The following is a 15,962-nucleotide window of genomic DNA, read 5'->3' on the forward strand; positions in this document are numbered from 1 at the left end:
GATCTTGTAATTTTCTCGTGTCTGCCACATCGACAGGAGCCTGCCTGGTTTGCGGCGCCCGAGAGGTCTATGACCTAGGATTTTAAAAACAAGTGTAAAAGCTCTGTGCTTTGTTAGGGAAATTTACTGAGATGACACATGGACAAGAGTCAGTGAACAATGAAACAATAAAAGTGCTTTGATTGTTCGGTTCAGTAACAAAAGTTGCTATTCATGTTAGTGATGAGACAATCTTATCCTTTCCTGCAGAAACAAGGTTTTTTTCTAGAAAAGCATTTGTGTCAGCTCTTCTAGACCTTATTCCTTGAGTTATTTCAGGTTCACATTTCATAAAAAACAAAATCAAAATTGGCCACTCCAACTGTAAACTGCACCGTAGCTGATAACTGCGTAGTCCCCCTCCCCAATCAATCCCCCGAAAAAGACGTTGCCGCCCCCAGAAATCCTGGCGATGCCCATTCGCAAAGCTTGAATAGAGTGAAATAAAAAGTGTCAAGGCCGCTGGCCGTGTGCCATGATAACTTGCCCTATGTTTTATACGATGTGTATGTATACGAATCGATCACTGCACTCCATGACAAAGGGGCAAACTTCTCAAGTCGTGCAAGCTTCCCAATATTTCCCCATCTATTTAGACATCTAAAATTGCACTTGGCCAGAAATCACATTTCTGTCTCTTCAACCAGGCAGGGCAATTTTTTCTGACATCTCCAAGCACACCAACTCTATTTCAACGCCCATCAATTGCGCTCTATGTGTGGTAAATGGCCTTTCACCCATTTCTAAATCCTCCTATTGTGTGATAGATTCCCACAATTAAAATACACTGTGTGGGCGCTTTGCCATCCATCATGTGTCTGTTTTACGCTAGAAGATCAGGGAGACACGTTTGGTTTTGTAAACCGAAGGTATCCAGGATCTATAACCAAGTTTTCGTGGTATGGCCTCCCTGAAAAAAGCCTCCATTCTAGTTCTTTCACCGTAAATGACACCAGCCAATAAGACTCTTTACAGGGGGAACGATGGATGTATATCAGGAATGTACATGTACATGAATTTAGCTTGATACGGGCTGGAGAGTAATGGAATAGTAACAGGCAATATCGCAATGAGAAGTTAGTTTGGAAACTCAAGTAGAAATTGCACGGTTAATTTAATTTCGTGTGTAGGTCACGTATCAAGTAAAGTTTGCACTGCGTTGACCCAACTAGTGGAGACATCCGGGCAGGACTGAGATGCATACAAAGTGGTACAAGAAAGAGAAAAGCATCACCGATAATAGTTACAGAAGGATTGGGAGTTATACTGCTTTTCAAATCGGATGAATTACAAGGAGTACCCGTGAGAAGCACAATAACCACACGACCTTTTAGCTGGTAAACCGAAAGATAAAACAGTTCTTTGTCCAGTAAATATTTGCGTTACTCAAAGGGTGTTTTACGAACTGATGATGAGACTCGACCGATCAGGTGACATCGACTAGAGATGTATGCAAACGCTACACAAAGCCCTGGACATAATTCACAAATGCTTGAGACATTCTTGTGAAAGTTTGCTCTCAATTCCTGCGTCCTTTACCCGAGCCAGTCACCGCACCAAAATGTGTTGGTGAAGTTTTATTTCAGTCCCAAACATGAACAGTCACTGTCATTGTGCGTGTGTTTTTTTCACGAAACTTTCGGTAGTTGCACAGAACTGACCGGTTTGAGAACTAATTTGCATGAAAGGCATAATAAAATGCAGATGCAAACGTCTTTTCAACAAAATATGAATAAGTAGGGCATTATGACAAGAACATTCATCCAAATTTTAATGCTACGAATCTGCTACAATAATTTTCCGTCAATTAGAGAGTTGCACATCCCTCCCATCTAAAATTTTCCTGCAATGAACAATACACAATGTCACAATTTAAAACTAGTTACCAATCAACTGTTCTAAAAATATATATGCGTGTATGCGATGACCGTGCCTGGGTTCATGCAGACCTTTCAAAATGTACTCTATGCTCCATTCACTCTCACCCAAGCGATTATTTTCCCTGCATTTATAACAAAAGCTGCAAGACCAATCAGCAAAACTGTTGCGAAGTATCACCACAACAAGACTCGATTACCAAGCAGCGCGACCAACGGCAACGCGTACACCAAAAGGACGTCGCTATGGCTACGCTCATTGAAGGTGTGCGCCTCAGTCACCGGGCCTGTGCGTGCAGGTACGCAAACCAAGCAACACCGACCGCGCTCAGTTCAGTTGGAGTTAGAAACGCGCGCTGTTTTCAACAGGTCCGCCGTAAAGCAACATCACTCGCGCACAGCTTCTCTGTGGAAGAAATATTATCACTCCCGGGTTGTGATCAAAATATCGTCCAAAGATGGGTGACTGGTCCAACGGTCTCTTCGGCTGCTTCAGCAACATCGGGTTATGCCTGATCACATACGTGGCGCCGTGTTACGTCGCCGGCAAGAACGCCGAGAAAAACGGAGAGGACTGTTTGCTGTACGGTCTGTTCTCTGTTCTGGGCTGTGTCGGACTCTGGTCCATGACTAAAATCCGCGGACAGACAAGAGCGGCAAAAGGGATCGACGTAAGTTCATCTCTCTTACATTTCTGACTTCCCTCATAAGAATTTACTTCTTGTTACACATTAATGTTTGTCTCTTTCCCAAGACCGGACAGACGTGAAACCAAACCAACTTCCCTTCAAATAACTGAGACGTAAAAGACTCCTTATCGATGTATTAAACCGAACTTTCATTTGAAGACAGCGATTGAAACTCTCCTAAAAATAAGGTTCCATTTGCAATTAGCTTCAACGTTCATGCGATCAAGTTTACCAAACACTGTCACGCCTGACAACGATTTCCCGCGTTCCAATTGGCCAAACAGCTACTCCATAACTTGGCCATACAGCCGATTACCCTGAACCGTATGTCTTACTTCATTCCTTGTACAAAGTGTTTCGCTCAGACCGATTTCTTCGTGTATTTTTCCGTCACTATGTCTTTTGTAAACGGTACCCCTCCCGTGTAGAAAGTATAGCCTCAAGCAGTCTTGTCGAAAGTCAACAGTTGTCGTTGGGTCTAAAAATCTAATTTGAATATTGAGCGGTTGGGGGAACGATTACATAACAGCTCTTTTCACTGAACACAACATCTCCTTGGTTCTTTTCCCAACTTGTTTTTCCAAGGGTGGTCAATAACAACGAAACCAAACATATCGATCTGTACTTTGTCTTGGTACATCTGTACTTGAGTAAACCAGTAATTTTCCCCTTCCCGCTGTATATTCGATCTTCGTATCGTAATGTCCATTTTGTATCAGCAGACTTTATTTGGTGCCTGATAAGAATTTATAATAAAACTCTGCCATTTTTTCTCACTCAGTACAATGTTGCTCCTTCCAATTTAACCATGTACTGGTACATGTATTCCTCAAACGAACATGCCCACAAACACGAAATTCAGAAGTTGCTTGGAATCAAGTGTATTCTGTTAGCTCTGAAATCATTTTTCCTTTTCCTTTTTTTTTCTCCAGGGAACCTACACAAACGATCTGCTCATGATTCTCTTCTGCACGTTGTGTGCACTTGTCCAGGAGGCTCAGGTAAGCCGATGATCGCAGATTAAGTTTGGAGAGGACTTCGTGCCCCGCCATGACAAGTGATTCAATCAATCGGTCGAGAGGGCATCCGTTCATAAAATGCAAGGAATATTGGCATTCTTGCACTCGTACATTGTGAACATTTTGGCAAATCACGCCAGGTTAGCAACGCTTTTCCGCTCATACTGTTCCATCTTACCGCAGCATCGCCCTTCATCCACTGAGCGTGCAAAGCCTATTCTGAATGGGCCCATGCGTGATGTATGTTGTACAAGTACATGTCACGATGTATTGATGATTTTCCCCTTTTTACTCTTTCTTCCTTTGCAGGAATGGGAGGGGCCCGCTAGTGCTTCGATTGCACGCGAATAGACGCCATCTTTTATTCAACAATTAAAACAGTGAACTCTCTTTGAAAACGGCGCGGAAGACTCCGCGACAGCTAAATGGAAATGTCACCTTCTAACTTTCGAGATTTTAATATCGCTCCGGATCTCCTGTTGCCATGTAAATATCAATTGAAACTTTGCACTTTTCTCGACTGCCTTTTTTTTCACTTATGGTGAAGGAGTCTAAGATACCGAACGTTGCGACGGGAATCTTGGGTGATTCATAGCCTTGGAGGGGCTGAGCGTAGCAACTAAATGATGGCTAAAATGTAATCCCAAGCTATGGGGACAGGAGGCTTAGCTCAAGAAACAAGACCCAGCAAATCCGGAGACTGTCTACCTTTACTTCGTTACAAGACTTTCTTGTGGACAAGTTTTCTGATATCTCTACGGATCTCTGGCTCTAGGCTCATTTGCGCTAGCTTTCTGCCCCGGAAAGTGAATTCGTTGAAGCCTGACATCATTTTGTACATGAACCACTTTCATTGACGATAAATTCTTTGAGAAGAGTAGTTTCTTTAATTAAATTCTCGTCACTGAATACTGTTTTTAAACACTGTACACAGATTTCCCTATTCAACTTACCAAAATACATTTAGGCCTTGTGCGGCTACCTATAAAATGTAGCTGACTAAATCCTGATTTCTGACGAACGTTTTTATAAATAAAAACATGCATTATTGACATTTGTACCGTATAGACTTTTATTGTGATAAAAAAAGAAAAGAAAAATATTTTGCTGCTTACTTTCGATAATTGTTTTAAAATAGAAACCGTTTGTTTTAAGTGAAGTTCGAATCTTGAGACAAAATCAATGTACACTTACATCAATATTACATCCATTAGTTTAGATATTATGTTTCGGCGGCTTTACCCAGGAAAAAATCCAATGAACACTTACAAAGACAGAATATTAAGTCATGTCTGCATTAAACAAGCGTTAATCTGTCATTTTTTTCGCAGTGGTACCTCGATATACAGTTCAATGAAGGAAAGTTTTTCCTCAAATCAAACTTTTTCCACTCCTTTTGCTGTGATTTTTTTCAATAACGAAATAAATTGTCAAAAAGGAAACTGTTTATCTTTCCAATTTATTTGCATGTTTTATTTTCAATGTCTAGAATAGTGCCAATTATGTCTTTCTCTACACTGTTTCTAATTCTACAATTTATGCACACAAATACAAGGGTATGTGGTTTATTTTTTTTTAAAGGCCTGAAGTTTTCCAAAAACGGCCACAAGAATGGAGGCTATTCTTCACCCCACGTATATTTCTCGACGTAATTACATGAAGTGCATTTGCAGGGAGGAATAATTTATGCAATTCAAATGCCATCAAGATTTTGGCTTTTTGTTAGCAGCGGCTGAACTCAGCGACAAGCTGGCTGTGCTAGCGTCTCTAAAAGCTTTTCTGACAAATATTCACGGGGCTCCGTCCTTTTACTGGCATTGGGCAATCATGCAAGCAACTATCAAATGAAGATGGTGCCTTTATTTATTATGGCATAGCGCTGGAAGATGGCCAACAGCCATGAACCAAAGATTCTAATCGTTATTTGCAGTGGCGTAGCCGGGGGGGCTGGGGGCATGTGCCCCTCCCCAATCGTCACTCGTCAATGTAAGTTGGCAGCCAGCTGGTAAAAATCGTCAAAAGTGCAACACATTGTTTCGCCTTTAACCCTCTCGTTTTTAAGGTTTCAAATCGGAAAGAGTTCCATATGCGGACAACAAAGTTTCCCTTTAAAATGTTAAAACACCCGTCAGAAAGTGATAACATGTCCTAAAAAGTGGAATTTAGCTCAGAAAATTCCAAAGCATTTACTTAGAAAACACTCAGATTTTTAAGATAAGTCCTATTAGGTTTGTGAACAGGGCCTCAGGTGTTGTCCGTGTATGGAACTCTTTCTTTAAAGGACAGTCTTTTTAAGTAATGTTCTTAATCAGAAACGGAATACTGAGTTTGTTGGTGAAATACCAGAATAAAATAATATCTACAACCAGAACAAATATGTCGACAGTAATTGGTCGGTTTCCCACATGCAAAACACCACCCCAACCAAAGTTCTGTTTGGGTTTCACTGTTTTAAGTTTGTTTCCAGTGCATTGAAGATCATAAACAAAGGGAGGGGAGTTGTGCAAGCTCTTGATCTCAAATCGAGTCGGTCCGGTTCGGTTTCTGTTTTGACGTTTCCTCCAGTTCCTCCCTCCTTCTTTGATACAACTGCCAGAGATTGTCATCCGGTTCCAGGTGCCACTCCTCAAGTTGTCTCCAGCTGTCCTCCAGCTTTGGTAACGTTGTTGCACCCTCCAGACGTCTACCGATGATGTGCAGCTGCAGCTGTTGCTGTGTTATCAGCTTACACGAGTCTACATCGCAGAGGTTCCGGACCGTGACGCTCGGCTGGAGGTTGGAGAGAAAGTGCAGCCCGGCACTTTCCGTGAGGTTCTCCAGGGAAACTTGGAAGTCCTTAAGGTGACGTTCAACTGGGATGGGTTCATTGGGCACAACAAAAGCACCAACGGCAACAGTCTCATTAGTGCTGGAAGTGTCACTTTTGTTGCCGTCCACTGGAGGGAGAACGACAGTGATGAGCTTGTACAGATGCGTTGGCACGGCAACATTGTTCTTTCCAATGACCTGAGAAATAACACAGTGAAGAGGTGGTGGAATGAAGGAAACATCAAATCATACAATTATTCATGAAGTATTTTGAATATATGAATATGCAATTTCTTTCTTTTTTTTGGAATCTGTCATTTCATTTGCCCCACTCCAATCTGCCTAACTCCAATCCTCCCTCACCTCATACTTGACATATTTCTTGCCTCCTTCCTCTAAGGTGGGTAACGCCAGGGGGCCTGTTATGACCCATACATCCTTGTACCTCTTTGCTAGGCTGCGGCAGTAGATCTCAATACGGTGCCAGAAGTTCCCGTTATTGTTGACGTCCTGGGGGACGATGTTGGAAAGGTAGAAGGATTCATCCATGGCAGCCTTTTGTTGGGAGATAAAAAACTAGTGTTTAGTCCCTGCACCGCCCAAACTCTGTACTTCTCACTGTGCCGTTTGAAATCATACACTCCTTGAATGACGTATAGAGGTTTTTCAGTCAAATGATTTTTAATGGTCAGCATTTAATTTCCACGGATGTTCTCGGAAATGTGCACGCCTTCGAAGTCGGTCAGCATTCTGGCATACATGAAACTACCAACATAAAGACTCATATTCAAAACGGACATGCCGCTGCAGACTTGGAAAGTTTCCTAGACTACCTTTGCCCGTCATGTGACGTCACGTGAAATACCTCTATTACAAGAGACAAGAGAAGGCACTTTTTATAGCACATAAAGTCAAGCTTCAAGCTATCTAATATTTCACAAAGGCAAGTGGAGTAAAAATTGTTAAAACGTACATCACTCAGGTTCACTCATGACAAAAATTCCTTCATCTATCTACTTACAATTTCCCTAAAAATAAAAGCTGGGAGAAACACACAAGTCTATGGGAAGTGGCACTAGCTGCTAGATAGTGCTTTCCATAGATACCTTTGCTTTTTTCAGCCCTAGCCACATCATCAAAGGCAGCCAAAGGCTACGTCCATATCAACCAGCTGGGACTGCAAGTAATATACATCAATGTGAAACGGCGACAGCCACTAGGCAGTGGCTTCCATTTTCATGATGCTACCATGTATGTCTTATTCCCAGTAGACCTACTGGCAAAAGCTATACAATTTCTCATATTGATGAAAGGGAACAGACACTTTTCCCTTCCAGCCTCAGTTGGGTTACACTGCTTTGACAGATTGAAAAGCAAGATGGCTGCCCCATGATAGAGGTCTATTGGTCCCTCGTTGAAAGTAACAGCCCATAACTTTCAATAACAGTCCTACCTGGCTGTACTTATTGTCTCCAGCAGGTGCCATGTGACCCCTGGACCATCCACTCCTCTTGTAGTCGCTATTCTGTGATGCAAATGGTGCCTGGATGTTTGGGTCCATCACAAAGTTGCTGTGCTTGCGATGGGCAGGGCCTGGAGAAATAATAAAAAACCTACATCTTGGATCAATCTAGATTAATATGAATGACCACCTGCAGATACTTAAAAACAGTTTAAGCATTAATATGAATGATCAATTATATTACCATGGATGAGTCTGATAGATACTCTTACTCTTAAAACAAATATTAAAGCATGATTACTTTACGCTGCATTGTAATACTAAAAACACCCCACTAAATTTCTAAAACCTAGTCCTATACGTTTGAGCCAGCAACAATGTTCTTTTTCAGAGGACAAGTTCTTAAACTATGCATACTTTCACCATACACCTGAGAATTAACTAATGTTAAGGGTGCTAACACAACATCTAAATTTGCCTAAGACAGATGATGTACATTTTTGGTTTTAAACATTAAAAAAAATTGAACATTTTCTGCTTAAACCCTTCCTAAACAGTTATTCAACGCATAACATAAACTTCATAGAACTCCCACTCACCATGAGAATAATCCTTCTGGTTTCAAGTGGTAGATTTTTGGGCTGGCAATCCTGTCAGTAAAGACTAGCATATATATATAAATATATATACGGGCTGATAGTACTAATTCGGGGATGTTTCCTTCGCACTGAAGATCAGCACTGCTGGCTGTTAGCCTACTGAAGACTGAACTAAGCCTACCCACAAAGACAACTTGGATTTAGACAACACCAGGTCCAGTCCAATTTGAACCTGGTTAATGCGCATACAATCTCCATCTCCCCCTTTTTAACCAAAATATATTTTGGGAAGAGCCACCGACATAGGGCTCGATAGCTCAGTTGGTAGAGCAACCGGTACGGTATTCCAGAGGTCACAGGTTCAAATCCCGCTCCAGTCAATTTCTTTGTTCATCTTTAATATCATTTGTAAACACCTGGTCAGTTTCCCGACATAATTTGTTTCATTCATATATATTTTGCCAGTATTTTTTGATAGTATTCTGAAAAGTATACCCTGTCGAAAGCAAGGGTATGGAATTCAGGTTTTTCCCTTACGGGTAGTGACATGTGCAGTTTAATCCACATACATATAAAGCAAATAATGCATGGTACATCAGTATTGTAACTCCCATAATCAATGCATGTTTCAAACACTATTCTTCCACTTTTTATGACCTCATACATAAAACATATCTGTAGTTTATTATTCATAAAATACTTTGAATATACATCATATGACCTTGCATCATACTACTCAAGCCCTTGTGCATTTTTTATCAGCCTAGTATTTGTATGTTTTCTGTGTGGCTGAGCCTATCTCCCTACGCATTGTTTTGCTGACTAATCTTTCCTACAAATTCATTTAGACTGTTTTGTAGACAAACCAATAGCACAGGTACAACTTTTAGTACATGTATTTAATACGGGCATAAACCCCAATGGTTACTCGGATATGCCTTCAGTTTCTCCATCCTGCAAAATCCTCCATCCTGCCTGTTTATTGAGAACTTCAGTAATATTAATAATGGCAAATAAACAAGAGTTTTACCTTGTAAGTCTGCCTGAGTAATATGCTCTGCAACCCATAGTGGAGTTTTCTTGGACCGGTCGTAGGACAGTGCATGGTTGCTGTAGTAACGGACATCAGGGCCCCTATCTGGTGCTCCATACCTCAAGATATCTTTAGAGTCTTCAAGTTTAGGAGGAACTGAAAGACCAGTTAATTGGTACAAGATAAGGCCATGAGAATAGATGGTGTAGATTTGCATCCTAACAATTTCAAAAAAGCATTAGGCCACTTAAAATAAAAATAGTTTAGATCAGTTGTATTTGCAAAAAACGAGGAGGGAGGAGATTTTTTTTTTAATACTTTGGTATGCATGCTGATCTGGACTGCTGCAACCACAGAACGAAAGCGCCATGTTCACTTCAGACTCATGCACAGAAGTGCACATGACATTGGGCGAATGTGCTCAAGTCGAATGTTGTGCGTGCGCGAGGTTGTGTGGGCATTGTAGAAACTACATGGGACAGCTAAGGCCATCGGAAACGACAACATTTACAGAAAAAAAAACACGCGGCAAGAATTTTTGAGGCGGGTGCTGATACTAAACGAATTATTCTTTTTATGTGGCCTTATGGCATTTTTCATTAATCTAAAATTGATTCCAACCTCCAAGTACAGGCACATTTTAAGCACAATACTGTCAAACTACAACCAAAAGCCTCGCTGAGGGATGAGCTACGAGTAGGCCACCCTTCATCAATATACGTTCTGCATGGCAGCTATCTTTCCAGTCACAGCTTTTGTTGCGGAGGGATAGCACAAAAGGTCCACTCATGTGTATTCCTATGAACTAAAAGCTCTAACCAGAAAAATGGATGCCATGCAGAACGTCTATTCATGGATCAGGTCAAATGGAAATCATCACAACAAAAAACACCTGTTGTAAAATGTACATAGAAAACGTGGGAAGTCAATCCGACACGCGTGCCTCGACAATAGCTCAGGCAGGCCTATCTGGACATACAAAAGCCATCAAAACTGAGCTAAATATGGATGAAATGCATAAACGGGCTTGTGCTGTTTTCTACAGCATAAAATTCAGAGCTGTGATTTTGAATCATTTTCTAACAAATAATGAATTTTTGTACATAATGTTTTTGGGGGCGTGGTGGCGTTGCAACATGTGGGTGGTGGATGCAAATCTATTCTCATAGCCTGAGAAAGGGAAAAAATGTGTCAAGAATTAACTTTGAAATAAGTGAGCATAATGTTAGGCAGTGACTCGTGAAAATAAATTAATATACAATTGGTTGGGGATGAGGCCCATCTCTCTGTAAGTACATAATCACTGTTATTTTTGAAAACAATGAAAATTCTTAAGTTAACCTCCAAGTTAAAGTCGGACTTCTAAACGTTACTCATTTAGTACAAAATTTACCCACAAACTTTAAAAGCACACCTTCAGAAAGACAACACCCTTCCCTACCTTCTTTTGTTGTTCGTTCGAGTCGAGGCTCTGTGTTGAAGGGTTTCAGCACGTAAGCATAGAGACTGTACAAAGCAACCGAGGTCACTGCACCTGAAGCAAATCCACCGCCAAAAAATCTTGCCGCCATATTTTTTCAACCTTACGCCACAAAATTGTCGTGGCTCTCAAATGGCTCTCAACCTAGAGTCGATTCTACTGTGATCGAATCCTGATTTCCGAACTGATAATTGGAGAGAGGAAATGTATAATTACCGGTCGGGCCGCGGCATTACTAAACAAAAGCAATTTGTCTGAGCAGACGACATGTGACTTTGAGAAAATATTTTAAATTTTCGAAAGAGGGCGCTATTCCATTTTGCTTGGTTTTTGTTTTGTTTTGTTTTGTTTCTATTTTTTTTCACTGAGACAGCTCTGTCTCAGATGAGCTACAGATGCGAGACAGCTTCATACGGCCAACAAAAATTAAATTCAACTCGATCACCGGAGTCGCTGATTACATATGTGATTTTATAGTGGTACAAAATTACATGCTTGATAGCGGTTTTAAAGGGTCTTTTTCGTTGTTTTGTTTAATTGGGTTTGAGGAAGAAAAGCAAATGACGAACTTACGACGAGAGTCCTTTGAATTTTACATGAACTATTCCCGCCACTGAGTCCTTCCAAACTACATGAAGTGACAAGGTAGTGGAAGTGCCAGGAAGTAACTTTTCGACTGATGCGCCTGGCTGGTTCATCGGCGGTGTTAGTATTGCCGCAACTCTTTAATTATGCTTCCATGTCAAAGTTAACTTGGTTTAGCAGTTTTGATCGACCCAGACAGTGAACTCCTGACTTAAACAAACAAGCAAGTTGACTGAACAATTGATCCCATACTTTGAACCCATCCAAACTGCAACGCATTGTTCTACAACCAAAGGTTTGTCAACTTGAAAGGTTTGCATGGTCAGAATTACATCGGATACAAGGCGCAATCTCTCTACAGTGTTAGTATCCTCAGTGCAAGTTTCTCCTAGTTTCCTGGAGTTTATGATTGCTGGTTCAAGGTCATAACTGCAGAGCAAAATGGCCAAGGAAATGTTCAGTTTCAAGAGCGGTTTTTCTGTTGGTTTTGTCGTATCCTTGGTATTGAGTTTCGTGTATTGGGGAGTTCTGGTGGCTGATCAAAAACACCCCGTAGTTGTTCCCGTAGAGGTGTACAGGTACATCGCGCCAAAGGTTGCAGGTAAGATTAAACACGAACTGCTGGAAAATATGTGGCAAAATGTTAGTCGACGAAAACGTCTAACAGCTACCAATGAGGCAAGGGCAGAGATTTTCAACTGAAGTGTTTTCTTTTATAGGATCACCTTTAATTCATCAATGCTGCCAAAATGCTATACACTCTATTATTGTTATTTAATCAATTCAGCGACTCTGTAAAAATCTTTTAAAGAAAATGTTAAGATCAATAATTTTGCTTTTTCCAGACAAGAAATATCAATCTACATCGCCAATCCTGAAATACGGGGTACCAGATAGAGGTCCCGAGACCCTCAACTATCAAAACCACGCGGTCGGATACGACCGGGCCAAGAAAATCCCACAGTGGGTTGCCGAATATATAACAAAGGACAACATAAAAGGTACGTGGCTTCCTAACACTGCATTTTTATTGTAACTTGTCAATGAAAAGAATGCATGTTTGCACTCAGATATTAAGTGCAAAGTTTTAACAAAATGAGGATTGTGGAAGCTTCCTAGTTTTGAAGCTTACCGACTCCTTCTTTGTGTGATTGGTTAATAAGGTGATGCCGACAGGACTAAGTGTAGCTTCAAACCAGACAGAGACAGGGTAGACGATATGTTCTCATCTACCCTCGATGACTACAGCAAAAGCGGTTACGACAGGGGTCACATGTCTCCGGCAGCCAATCACAAATACAGCCAGGTAAAAGTTTCACTAACTACACTGACAAACTCTGAAGTCGGTTGTTGTGACATCGACAGAGGTAACTTTCGTCAGTTTAAGTCATTTCATTTTTGTTCAGGCCTGATTAAGGAAATGTTACATCTGCAGTGTTGATATTTTGGAGATTCAGAACATTATAGACACGAGAAATCCCACAAGAAGGGATAGCTATCCCCACTTGGATCAGGATTCCAAGACGGTTGCAAAGGGTTCCGGTCAAAAAGTAGAAAGCACTAACTAACGTGTGGGTTCAAGCAACATGACGTCACCGGCATTCATGATATTAACACCCCACTTGTCTGGACGAAGATTTTACTTGAGTCAAGTCACAGATTTGACGCAGTCTAGCTGGTCCTATGAATAAATCCAACATTGGCCATTCTCCTTTCAACAGGACGCCATGTGCGAGTCATTCTTTCTCACCAACGTCGTACCTCAGAGTAGCCAGCATAATCGGCACTATTGGCGTGATTTCGAGGGGTATTGCCGGGAATTGGCCGAGAAGTATGAGGAGGTCCGGGTGATTACTGGCCCGCTATTCCTGCCCGAAACGTCTGAGGGCGACACACAGAGTAGTCGGTTTGTCAAATATGAGGTAGGCCTAGGACCTGAATGGCTTTGGAACTATACAAAGTTAGTAAAAAGAATAAAAAAAGTTACCTCCGACAATTTATCCTTGTTGTTTGTTTTCTGCCAATTAAAAGTTCAACCATTTTCATCTTTATCCTAAACATTACCACCGTCTGTCACCTTCATAACGAAAATCCCCATCTTTGCAGTATTTTACAATCAGATATATAGATCATTGTCAGTTTTAATCAATAACTTACAGGTAATTGGTGAAAGCAACGTGTCTGTGCCGACTCATTTCTTCAAGGTCATCATCATCGAAAATGCAACCGAATCCAACACAACTCTCTTCGCTGCAGCGTTTCTACTTCCAAACGAGAAAATTGACTCCGACACGCCTCTAATCACTTTCAAGGTTAAATAATAATACTAATAATTTATTCATTTATAAAGCGCAAATTTCATCTAGATATGTTCAAATGCGCTGTACAATGAAGACATTAAGCATGGAACAATGAATACATTTAAACATAGTTGAGCCAATGGCATACAAGGGCGCCTTGGGCAGTCGCCAAACGACCCACATTCACCGACATCAGTAAAGAGGGGACAGTAAGAAGCAATTACAGTTTTTTAGAGGTGGGAGAAAACCCCAGAGGAATAGTCTGGGTAAAACCCACGGAGTCAGGTAGGGACTGAAAACCCGATCCACATGTGGACCGGGCCGGGAATTGAACCCGGGACCACAGATGTGGAAAGTGAAGAAAGAACTACCTTGCCAATGATTATATAATAGAAGGTTTGAATAGCTGCCATCTTGCAGGCCAAAGCTTTGTAAAGAGAGCATGCATAAAGGAGTTTTCCCCCGTGGAACCAAAAAACTGCCCTGCAAGATGGCTACCATGCAAAGCCTCTATACATAGAGTGCTGCTTGGAGCAACTCGAGTTTTAAGACAAGGAGCAGCGCTGGCTTTTATTTCTCACCATAATTCAGCTGTTGTGACATTTTGAACAATACGAGCGCTTCACAATCGTGTACCTCCAAGAGTGCGCAAAATCTGTCGACTCTTTCCAAACGCGCATTGGGTCGACAGAGTTCGCGCACTGTCATTGGTCAAAGCTTTACAAACTCCGGGAGGGGCAATATTGTGAATCGCCCGTATCGCTGGCGGTATGCCATTACTGTTGTTTTTACACGTGCGGTCCATATGGGTCAAGTCTTTCACCATTGGACACACTGATCATTGTTTCAAAGTCACGACGAAAATACGTCCCTGACTGGGACTGCGTTGTGGGGAAATTTCGGGAAAAGTTTTAGACCATTATTAGAGTTTCTCTCACACAGTTTTGTGTCTACTCGAGTCTTGTCCTCATAACTATTAAGGATGTGTAAGATATCGTGCGTAACTTATCTTTTCCCTCAATCTCTTTACACATGTAACAACACACCTTCGACAAATTTGCTTGTACCGTCTTTGGCTCTCCATGGCAGGTGCCGCTGGTGGAATTGGAAGCAGTGGCTGGTCTTCATTTCTTTCCTAATCTTGCCAACGCACCAGTGGGGGATTTCTGCTCCTTCGACGACTGCAAGCTGAGGGCAGAGAGGGAGGCAGTTTCAACGATGAGCCGGTTCTCGACTGGCACCTTGTTGATCATCGTCTTGTTCGTCTGGATTTATTTTATGTACAAATGGAGGGAACATGCAGAAAAAGCCGCGAAGAACTTGAAGTAACAGGAAACAGCAAAATCATTTACTGCGAGTACTGAACACATATAAATGACATCGTCTTTTTGCTTGAACCTTTCGCTGAAGGACTGCTATCATCAATTGAATAAAAGCTGAATAGATAGGGTGCTAGAAGATATTTCAATTTGGTGTCATTCCGTGAATCGTAGACAGAAACACCCCCCTTGAAAAGAGATCGGTGAGAGTGTTCGTTACCTTGGTAGCAATGCAACTGACCGTAAGGCGTGCGTTTCATAACGATCGTTCGTAAACCAGTGAAGTGCAGTGCCCACCAGGAGCCTCCTCTGCTTGGAAAATTGCTCCCTCTCTTGGACCCGTTCGGGGCTCATTAGAGCATGGAGCAAGGAAAAGATAATCAGAGATACCGTGTACCAATCCAGACTACGATTAACTTGCATTATAAAACAAGCCATGAGTTGGTTCAGTCAACGTTTCAGCCTAAGCTTATATTTGAGAAACCTTTAGTGGCATAAGTACGTAGGCCTAAAGATTAGTCATGTGTGGAGCACGCACTAATTTCGTTTTGAAAAGGTCACTGATGATTACGTGTGAATAAAGTTTGTTCTCTGACCATGACCATTGCGTCTTTTGCCCTGATTTCTGACGTCCAAAATAAATAGAAGTTGTCAAATGATTGTTTGACTGTCGTTACGTGCTGCTGTTCGTCAAGGGACAGACTCGGACGTTTGAGTTTTCTCAGAGAAGCCTAGCCATCCCACTGATTGAT

General features: G+C 41.6%; 3 protein-coding genes across 4 annotated transcripts; 2 read left to right on the plus strand and 1 right to left on the minus strand.

Moving 5' to 3' along the window:
* The first annotated feature begins 2,206 nt into the window (after nt 1-2,206).
* LOC110975299 (uncharacterized) lies at nt 2,207-5,071 on the plus strand. Its single transcript, XM_022227677.2, has 3 exons — nt 2,207-2,587; nt 3,538-3,606; nt 3,934-5,071. Exons 1-3 carry the CDS (start codon nt 2,375-2,377, stop codon nt 3,973-3,975), a joined length of 324 nt encoding a protein of 107 aa, XP_022083369.2. The 5' UTR covers nt 2,207-2,374; the 3' UTR covers nt 3,976-5,071.
* On the minus strand, nt 5,070-11,412 carry LOC110975289 (nuclease EXOG, mitochondrial-like). Of its 2 annotated transcripts, none has more exons than XM_022227664.2 (5): nt 10,968-11,412; nt 9,524-9,664; nt 7,886-8,025; nt 6,796-6,987; nt 5,070-6,630 (listed from the first exon to the last, which is right to left on the minus strand). In XM_022227664.2, the coding sequence occupies exons 1-5, from the start codon at nt 11,095-11,097 to the stop codon at nt 6,142-6,144; spliced, it is 1,092 nt and encodes a 363-aa protein (XP_022083356.2). In that variant the 5' UTR covers nt 11,098-11,412; the 3' UTR covers nt 5,070-6,141. The 2 variants fall into 2 exon arrangements, with proteins under 2 accessions (XP_022083356.2, XP_022083337.2); XM_022227645.2 differs by having other exon boundaries at nt 9,524-9,682; nt 10,968-11,399.
* A 458-nt stretch (nt 11,413-11,870) lies between these two features.
* Nucleotides 11,871-15,811, plus strand: LOC110975226 (uncharacterized). Its single transcript, XM_022227520.2, has 6 exons — nt 11,871-12,192; nt 12,437-12,592; nt 12,755-12,897; nt 13,313-13,513; nt 13,751-13,903; nt 14,981-15,811. Exons 1-6 carry the CDS (start codon nt 12,033-12,035, stop codon nt 15,218-15,220), a joined length of 1,053 nt encoding a protein of 350 aa, XP_022083212.2. The 5' UTR covers nt 11,871-12,032; the 3' UTR covers nt 15,221-15,811.
* The last annotated feature ends 151 nt before the right edge of the window (nt 15,812-15,962 follow it).

This window comes from Acanthaster planci, linkage group LG17, assembly GCF_054643075.1.
Source record: "Acanthaster planci isolate LZ-2023a linkage group LG17, COTS_SCS, whole genome shotgun sequence".
NCBI classification, from domain to species: Eukaryota; Metazoa; Echinodermata; class Asteroidea; order Valvatida; family Acanthasteridae; genus Acanthaster; species Acanthaster planci.

Coding starts and splice junctions, on each gene's coding strand:
- LOC110975299 (XM_022227677.2), top strand. CDS start 2,375: ATGGGTGACTGGTCCAACGGTCTCTTCGGCTGCTTCAGCAACATCGGG. Junction 2,588..3,537: donor GAGCGGCAAAAGGGATCGAC/GTAAGTTCATCT, acceptor TTTTTTCTCCAG/GGAACCTACACAAACGATCT. Junction 3,607..3,933: donor CACTTGTCCAGGAGGCTCAG/GTAAGCCGATGA, acceptor CTTCCTTTGCAG/GAATGGGAGGGGCCCGCTAG.
- LOC110975289 (XM_022227645.2), bottom strand. CDS start 11,097: ATGGCGGCAAGATTTTTTGGCGGTGGATTTGCTTCAGGTGCAGTGACC. Junction 9,683..10,967: donor CGAACGAACAACAAAAGAAG/GTAGGGAAGGGT, acceptor CTGGTCTTTCAG/TTCCTCCTAAACTTGAAGAC. Junction 6,631..6,795: donor AGAAATATGTCAAGTATGAG/GTGAGGGAGGAT, acceptor GTTATTTCTCAG/GTCATTGGAAAGAACAATGT.
- LOC110975226 (XM_022227520.2), top strand. CDS start 12,033: ATGGCCAAGGAAATGTTCAGTTTCAAGAGCGGTTTTTCTGTTGGTTTT. Junction 13,514..13,750: donor GTCGGTTTGTCAAATATGAG/GTAGGCCTAGGA, acceptor AATAACTTACAG/GTAATTGGTGAAAGCAACGT. Junction 13,904..14,980: donor CGCCTCTAATCACTTTCAAG/GTTAAATAATAA, acceptor TCTCCATGGCAG/GTGCCGCTGGTGGAATTGGA.